The following is a 9,761-nucleotide window of genomic DNA, read 5'->3' on the forward strand; positions in this document are numbered from 1 at the left end:
CTAGTAAATGCTAGAGCATTCGCCAAGGTACAGGATAGTTCTAGAAACGTGGCGTCACACTAGTCATGTGACTCGCTGACGCAACAATATTATACATCGCATTGCTTGTTTCATTGGTATTTTAGGTAGCTTAAATGTACTAGAACTTCGAATGGGCTGCTCCTGCCTTGTTTCTTCAATACAGAGGTCCGGCATGGCCAGGTGGTTACGGCGCTCGACTAGCAATCTGAGGGTCGCGGGTTCGAATCCCCATCACACCAAACATGCTCGCCCTTTCAGCCGTGGAGGCGTTATAATGTGACGGTCAATCCCACTATTCGTTGGTAAAAGGGTAGCCCAAGAGTTGGCTGTGGGTGGTGATGACTAGCTGTCTTTCCTCTAGTCTTACACTGCTAAATTAGGAATGGCTAGCGCAGATAACTCTAGTGTAGCTTTGCGCGAAATTCAACAACAAACAATCAATACAGAGACTAAAGCATCGTCCCGCTCAGGAAACAAGAAAAAAGAAAAGCTATCTGCAGTCCGGGCTGCAACTTTCTTAACTGGGGGTGGGGTGGGGAGTGTGATACATATAATGGGGCCAATTATGTTACAAACTTAAAATTAGATTTATGCGTGATTTATGAGTGAACGACATTTCAGGAAGCCCGGTCCCTCTGGCCCCTACGCTAGCGCCGCTACTAAAACGTAGCTTTCTAGCTGCTGACTTTTCTGTTCGTACTTTTAAAAGTCCGTTTATCAGATAGTAATTCGTCAGTGAGGATTAGTTGTAAATTTATAGATAATGAAATAATAAATTAATTGGGTAGATAGTTTTCATATATGCTTACTAATCATAATTAATTTGTTATTGAGTTAGAAAATGCTCTAATTATCCAAGTTCAGTCGCTAAACATAGTATATTCTGAAGACTAAATCCGTGGCTCACTGACGTAAGTTAATTTAGTATATCCAAAACCTAGCCTTGCTATCACGTGACATTTTGCAAACAGAGATCTGTTTCATCTTAGCCAGACAGTTTGCAACCCAGCCCAGATTAAATCAGCTGCTCTTTGTACAGTTTCTAATTAAATGTCATTGACCCCTAGAAGATAAAACTGAGAAAAAAGTTTATTAATTAGAAACACTTCCTATGAACGCTGTTATGAACACGAATAGCCTCTTGTGACTTAAACTAACTTTTTGTTTATCGATAAATATCTTAAATCCTTGAATCACATTACAAAAATAAGATCATGGAAAACAAACTTAAGTTTCATACAACTGTTTTTTGTTGACACAGGAAATAAAATATTGACGCTCTTAATTTGAAGTACCACAAAAGTGGTTCAAGTTTATAGAACAGAGTTGTATTAACCACCAAGCGACACTGTTGATCATGGGAATCACAAGTATTTTCACTTGCATGTTAATTAGAGCTGTGTAACCACCAAGCGACATTGTTGATCATAATAAAAGCATGCGTGTCGATTTAATACCTTATTCAGGTATTAATCATAGTCAATGTGAGCCACACGACTGCATTATTGGATCTGAATAGGTGCTGCAAATGTTTTAGACAGACATATGATAAGAGTATTTCTAACACAACGTATCTACAAAACTAAGTATGTGACAAGTTACTAACAGGCCTAGACATTCATACGTATTATGGATGGACTCTAACTGTGGTCCATAGTTGATGAATATAAAAATTTCGGATAATTATCTTTCATTTGAGAGCACTAAACGTAATTCTGTTAATTAGAGTTTATCAATAAATTGTGGAGTGTAGAACAATTGACACGATAGTGTTCCCAATTATGTTTTGCTGAATAACCAAGAAAAATAACTCCTTCGGGGAGAAAATGCAACTTTACGAAAAGCTAGTTTACTACTATACATTTAACATAGAAGCAAAATCTATGTATGAAACTGTTTTCAAACCGCTTTTTATAAACGGGATACTGCTATTGTGATCAATTGTAACCAATGTCCAGTACGTAACCTGTAATCACGCATATAATAAGGGATTCGGAAGGTAAAGTTTACGAATAATGAATCAAATTCAAGTTAGTGAGAATAACAGACAAGATGCAATTGTTAGAAGCAAAACAATCTTTATTTCCAACACGCACACAGAACAAGATGTACCGTGGTAAGATTACTGGTTTCAGAGATGAATTATTAACTGCTGGCTACCTTCTACTGTTCTTATTCCCTTTCTGCTGGAAAATCCATCTTGTGCAGTACAAGAGCTAAAAAATGTGTGCAGTTATGGACAATAACAGTTAGGTTAAAACATCACTTTAGTTTGATTTTGATATAACATAATTCTAGTTACGTATGCTAGTGGTCATAGTCATTTCACATTTAAGGCAAGATAATTTTTCTGTTTGTACTAATAAGTATAGACTACTGTACCACCTCAGTCTTGAGCATGGTCTGCGTGTCAGCCGAGGTTATGCAATAGTCTGAACCAATAAGCATAATCTGTAGAGTGTCCTCTGTGGTGTATAGATTGTCCATGGTGAAAATGAAAAGTAGGGCTAACCACTTCCTGTTGACAAAGGCTAGTTAAATGTAAAAAATAAAAAAATAAAAAATAAAAAACAAGGAAGTTTTGAAAAACAATTGCATCACCAATAAAAACCCACTCACAATCATATTACTGAATAGTAAAATGCTGATTACTTCATTTGATATACTGTGGGACAGAAATCAGAGCTTAGGGTCGGATTATGGCCCACGGGCCACCTATTGGAGATCAGGAGTATATAAATTGTCTTCAAAGTTAAAAGTTAATCCCAAAATGTTACCATTAAGATTACCAAAATGTGCGCCACTAACGTTTTTGCACAAATATACCAAACTACTTTTGATATCTGAAAGACTTAAAGAGTGTTCAGTGAGATACTTCAATAACAACTTAAGAAAAAACTGTAGATAAATCCAAGATAAATCGCGACTCAAAATTTGTTATTCACACCTCAAGTTGGTCATCCAACATTAGACAACAGTTAAACATGCAACAAGTGAATTGTAAGAACTGACATTAAAGTTGTTATTCATACCTCAAGTTGGTCATCCAAAATTAGACAACAGTTAAACACGGAACAAGTGAATTGTAAGAACTGACATTAAAGTTGTTATTCATACCTCAAGTTAGTCATCCAACATTAAACAACACTTTAACACGGAACAAGTGAATTGTAAGAACTGACATTAAAGTTGTTATTCATACCTCAAGTTGGTCATCCAACATTAGACAACAGTTAATCACGGAACAAGTGAATTGTAAGAACTGACATTAAAGTTGTTATTCATACCTCAAGTTGGTCATCTAACATTAGACAACAATTAAACACCGAACAAGTGAATTGTAAGAACTGATATTAAAGTTGTTATTCATACCTCAAGTTGGTCATCCAGCATTAGACAACAGTTAAACACAGAACAAGTGAAGATTAAAAGACAGCAGATGTAAATCACTTCCAAAGAAATTCATTTCAACTCACATACAAGCAAGTTACTACAAAAAAAAAAAAAAATACGCAGTGGTTCAGCGATAAGCTTGAGGGCTTGTACGCTAAAAACCGGGTTTTAATACCCGTGGTGATCTAAGCGCAGATGGCTTTACGCTTGAACACAAACAAGCAAATAAAATTTTGATAAGCATTTATCTATAATTAATAGCGCCATTTAACACTGATGACGTCTTCATATAAGCTTTATGACAATTTCTTATAATTAATAATGATACTAAGAAAACATGAAGAATGTAAAAATTGATAAAAGAGCCATTCAAGAAAAACCAACCTTTTCAAAATTTACTTTAAAACAAACTTTGAATTCGCTCAAGTTATTTGGTAGCTTTAATTCTGTATTTAATAAAAAATTACTTTACTATTATTTTTTGTTGATGTTGAAACCCGATTTTTAGCGTTATAAGCTCTCAGATCTACTGTTGAGCAACCAGAGGGCTTACTTTACGAGGTAGATTTAAAAGTAATCACTTGTCAATAAGGAAAAAGTCGTAACGTGTGAGAAACTCAACGCTTTATGTTCACATTGTTATCAAAGTCTGACAACAGAGCAATGACGTTTTGTTCACGTAGTATCTCGGAACTAAAGAATACTAACAGTTACACCGTCGAAAAAGGTTTAGTTTTTCCGATTTTAAGCACCAGCACATTTCTTTCAGTTGAATTAACTGCAGTTATTGGTTACTAAGGTATTAAAACCACCCAAAGACTCTGCAAGTTTCAACTTGAATAAAAACTGAGAAAGTGTAAAGTTATTGCTTTACACAATGAGAAGAAAAATTAACGTCAATGAGAGGGAAAAAACGTACGAGAGAAACATCATGAGGGATGAATAATGTCAGTTAAAAAATTTCATCATCAGATCGATTCAAATATCTCCAGGTATAATTGTAGAAAAACAAGATATGCATGCAATTCAAATAAGTAATTTAACTCTTCGAAGGTGATCTACATGGAGACTTTGTAGCCAAAAAGCCTAATATTTCACTTGAGAACAGTAATAAGTTGACAAACAACGATTTATAAGTATAACAGAGTGATTTATTTTTGGGTAGACATACTACATGTTTCGACAGAACAATGGTCTGTCTTCTTCCGGAATGATTATGTAGTATGTTCCACCTAAAATATATCATTTCATTATGCTTATAAATCATTGTTTATCAACTTATTATGATACAAGCTGGTATATCCGTCAACTGACGGGGAATGTTTAAACGTAAATAAACAATGTAAGTTTAACAGCAATAATATATTTCCAAGTAATAACTTGAACATAAACTTTATCTCAATTTTTTTTAATTATAACAAAGCTTTTTCATAAACATCATTTACAGTTTGCTTTCCATCTACCAACAAATAAAGATTTTGAGGTGATCCCACCCTTGAACACCCTACATCTCATTGACCATGAGAAAAGTATGGTTGTTTGAGAAACAATCCAGCAACTTTCATACTTTGACTTTGTATTCCTTTAGAATATCCAAAATTGTCTAAAGCGACAACCTGCCAAGATTGTTTGAGATTGACTCAATAGGCTAGGCCGCTAGGAGTAATTAACCAACAGGCTTTACAAAATAGAAATAGCGTTAAGTTTAATTTTGCCCCCCTTAGGACATTCCCCATAGTTCATAGTGTTTACATACCAATTTTGATTGATACTTGCCCAATAGGCTCGGAGTAGTTATGATGCATACAAACACACATACATATATATATATAGATTATCGTACTATACTTCCATACCCAAGTATCACTTGTGAACATTGCTAAACGTTTAAACTTTGTCAATGATCAAAACATTGAAAACAACAATGGGTCAACGTGCTACGATTTGAGAAAACTAAGTTTTATAAAGAGATATGACTAGGATGTGCTGCAGGAGTTATTTTTACTTACAGGGTGAAGAGAATTGGCTGTTTCTGAACACTACTAATTTTAACTTAAATTCCTCCCACATTCTGTTTTTATCTGCTGCAGGAGTGTAAAATATGATCAAACACGATGAAATATTACCACAACATTTTGATGCCCAGAAAACAGTGTTTAGTCTTGTTTGTTATTAATGTCCTCCGATTGGTAAGTTCACAGACTTACAACGCTAAATCCGAGGTTCAGTTCCACGAGGTAAACTCAGAGATAGACCAATATGTCTTTGCTCTTAATCAAGATCGGAAACCCAGTTTTTGCGTTATAAGTATTCAGACTTGCCGCTGAGCCACATTTACTTGGTCTTGGCTTTAAATGTCAACGGGTCATTGGCCAAAATATATTATTTGCTTAATAAGAGATATTTATAGGAGAAGAAAATACTTGGTGATGTATAAATTACGAAATGTTCAGCTGAAAGTCCAATCTACAGCAATTTTAGAAGATTCTACAGTAAAATTTAATTGATAATCTCGAAAAAATTATGGTATTCATGTTTAATCGATATCGTCATATAATTAAGGTTAAATACATACCTATTAAATATTAATTATTCAGCTTATTATGTTCCAAAATGAACTTATTTTATTTTCTATTGTAGCTCCCCAGTAGCACAGCGGTATGTCTGCGGACTTACAACGCTAGAACCCGGGTTTCGATTCTCGTGGCGGGCAGAGCACAGATAGCCCATTGTGTAGCTTTGTAATTCTATTGTAATGATGGATATATATATATATATATAACAAGCAAGTCAAAATAACAATTTTTTCCAGCATTTATTTTTTTCAAACTTAAACTTTGACGCCTCGAATTCAAATTTATGACCAGTATTACATATAAGCAAAATATACTGATCGTGCTCTTCGAAGTAAATCTGGAAAGTAACCCGCTTGTATTTGTAGAACGTAGAAGTCAACTTTATCTAAATATATATATACACTGTATATCGAGTTGACTAAATGCGGAAACACTGAATAAAAATACAGTAGTAGTAGAAAAACCACACGTTTTAGTAGATGACAATATATTGAATTCGATTGTTATAGCTTAGACATCCTGTCGTTTTGTTTTACTAATCAACAGATAAAGAGAAGATTACGGTTTGGTGCAATGGAGACACAATATGTTATTTGGTTAGCCTACTTTCTCAAGTTCGAATCACACAGAACCTTAGATTTCCCCTTTTGTATCTCTATAATTCTTGAGAAATGCTTAAAATGTTATGCTTGTACATAAAACTATATTGTAAATGAACTGTTTAATGAGAAAGGTGTTGACTACGAAACGTATAGAACACATCACATTAACTGCAGCATAGGAGGACAATGACTCGCTAAAGTTATTTTCTTCTATTCCACTGTTATGAATTAAGAAATATACATAAACTTATAGCAATGTTGTCCGTGAGTTTCGAGAAAAAATAATTTTATTATTATTTGATTTTTTTATGCCAGAAACATAGAAAACTTTTGTTCTGGTTAGTTAAAATATAATTCATGATTACAAAAAAAGCGTAATCTCCTGCATTAAGAGCGAACAATTGATATAATTTAATAGAAAACAATTGACCATGATAGTAACATATAGTTCATTGTGTTTGAAAAAGAAGTTCACCGTGTGGCTTTAAAATGCGATATTAATATTAGTAATGTGTGAACGAAGGACACATTTACCTTTAAACTAAATCAGCTTTTAGTAATTTATAATTTTTTTGTTTACTAAGTACTTATACCAGAGAAAACTTATTTTTGTAGCAGTTGTAAAAAACAACAACAACAAAAAAGAACATTTGCTTGGAAACATGGAAAATATATGCAAGTTAAAGTAGGAATTTTGCAAATGTATTTATAAGTATAACCTCTTCAGCCATTATCCAAACTAAAACGGTAAGTAGTGATGTAAAATCAAGTAGTGATATTAAAATTTATGTCTAAATAAGCCATTCTTTTGTTTATAGATTTCTTTTCATATATGATACATTAATGCTTTGTATGCTTCATATTATCCCTATTTCCATTTCTAGAAGCCACCTTAGCTCAAACGAAACAGTACGAGATAGCTATTCCAACATTAGTAAATCGATCGGGGAAGTTCTTGAGCTATGACGTAACGTACCCTGAAGTTCTGAAGAGGAGGCGAAGAAATACTGCCGCAATGTTTCATGGTTTTCGGCGTATTTATTATAATGTTACTATACTAAGCCGTCTTCTTCAACTAGAGCTTGCAGCTAATGCAAAGTTAACATCAAGAAATTTTGCAGTGGAGCAGTGGAATAGTGAAGGGATAGTACGTAAACGCCGAAGATCTTTATCTTGTTTTTTTCACGGACATATTCTCGGTTCTCCGGGATCCGTTGTTTCTTTAAGTAACTGCTATGGTTTGGTAAGCATTTTCATCTAGTAATTTCATTTCCATCACAATGTAAAAGACTTATTAGTGACTTGATACTTATTTCATTTTATTTTTTGTGTGTTTGTGACAACTTCGCTGAAATTAAACTTCACTTTAGGGACAGCAGTGTATCTTAGTAAATTCTATGACAAATATGAAGATTTTTTTTACTTTATTAGACCTGTTTGAAACATGAAAATATTGAGTCTAAAAGTCATATATAACAATTATTTCTTCGGCTACATTGTTCAGCATAAAAACAGGTATAATTTTTTCGTGGTTTGAATATGTTAATCATTTTGCTTACGCACTTTGAGAATGCTGGTTTAATTATGATTTCCAAGCCTTTTAAAATAAAAGTTACAAATGATTGACAGGATGTTTAAAAGAACAATGTAAATTTAAATCCAGTTCGACATATTTTATTTTTTGCTAAACTTCTTTGGATTATAGGACATAAACGATCATTAACCAAGTTATTGTGATTTTGCGAAGCTTTATAAATTGGAAACTAACTGTAAATAGGATTTTTTTAATGTTTCTAAATACAATTGAAAAATAGATGTTATGCTGCAGTTCTTGATAAACGTTTTAAAATCGCTTATGAACTCTGTGAATGGTGTTAACGTGTAATGTAGAGGTGTTATCAACTACTAAGGACTTCTAATAAACAGTACGATTTAGAGTTAATATTTTAAACTCAAGTTATGGCAACGTTTCTTAAATCTTCCATATAAATAAAAATAACTTATCCAATGAAACTATGAACAAGGTGATAACAATAAAATTAGCAATCACATACTTGTAACTGATATTGCAATAACTTAAGCGTGTATCTTTTAGGTAGCTACATCTCAATATAATAGCTTTTTTCTTTTTCTTTTAGCATGGAATTCTTACACTCGGTGAAGACTTCTTCTTCATCGAACCATACTGGAACCATACGAAGAACGTTCACAAAGAAGGATATCCACACATTGTTTATAAATCAACTAATATCAACGTACCTAGTGCATTTGACCTGAATAATGGTAATAGACAATCCTAAAAATATCTTGCATTTTTAGAGACTAGCTAAGCAACAATATCTAGAATTATAAAATCTTTGACGGATTCGTATCTCCCGAATGAATAGACAACGTTACACAGTAAAGCATACATTCCATTACTTATACAGCATTGCAATTTTCAATGTGGATATACATTCCATTTATAATAAAGTGGCACTTTTAATAATATCAGTCAAGATGTGGCACTTTTGTTCTCTGAGATTGGTTTGTTTTCAGCGTTAAATCTCTGGGTTGTCCCACCCTTTTGGAATAAGAGGTGTAACTTTACCAGACCTTTGTGAGTAGTTTCGACGCACATGGTGTATAGTTTATTTCATTGTATTGTGAAAAAGAAAAGAAAAAAATAATTACCAACTTAAATAATTTGAAACTTCAGAAGGAGTTTTACAGATTATGTAGCTTCTATAAATAAAATATCTTACTTTTATACGTGATATTTGTATGCGTTCGTGGCTATGTAATTTCGCTAAAGATTTCATTGTGATGTTTTTAATGAAATAATTCAAAATGTTTATCTTTGTTGTAAGTTTCAATTACTGATTTTTATGCTTCCAAACATATTTTAAATTTTCCTCTGAATATTTTATTTTATAAAACTATAAAATCATTTTTGTCTTTATTCGAAAAAAGCCCTGACATACAAATGAAAAAATATAACCAAGTAGACTTTTCATAAAGTGGTTATCAGGTTTCATTTAATATGGGTAATGTTTTAAACCCATTCTATATTCATATTCGTTTTTTTATATTTCTTTTCGGGGAAGTTCGAGTGTGGTCGAGATGCCCTCTTCGTTAGTATATAAGTCTGGCAGAGAAAGCTAGCAGGGATGAATGAAGAGAGACAGAG

The 9,761-nt window shown here is 33.1% G+C and overlaps 1 protein-coding gene across 1 annotated transcript in view; it reads left to right on the forward strand.

Annotated features, from left to right (window-relative positions):
* Window positions 1–7,476: 7,476 nt before the first annotated feature.
* The window catches only part of LOC106458225 (A disintegrin and metalloproteinase with thrombospondin motifs 6-like), a gene marked incomplete at its 5' end in the record, with an annotated part of 53,944 nt that continues 51,659 nt past the window's right edge, over window positions 7,477–9,761 (forward strand). Inside the window, 2 exons of the mRNA XM_022384376.1 lie at window positions 7,477–7,835; window positions 8,731–8,875. Coding sequence (XP_022240084.1) covers window positions 7,477–7,835; window positions 8,731–8,875 — 504 coding nt within the window. The remainder of the gene's footprint in view (window positions 7,836–8,730; window positions 8,876–9,761) is intronic.

This window comes from Limulus polyphemus, unplaced genomic scaffold (assembly GCF_000517525.1).
Source record: "Limulus polyphemus unplaced genomic scaffold, Limulus_polyphemus-2.1.2 Scaffold431, whole genome shotgun sequence".
NCBI lineage: Eukaryota > Metazoa > Arthropoda > Merostomata > Xiphosura > Limulidae > Limulus > Limulus polyphemus.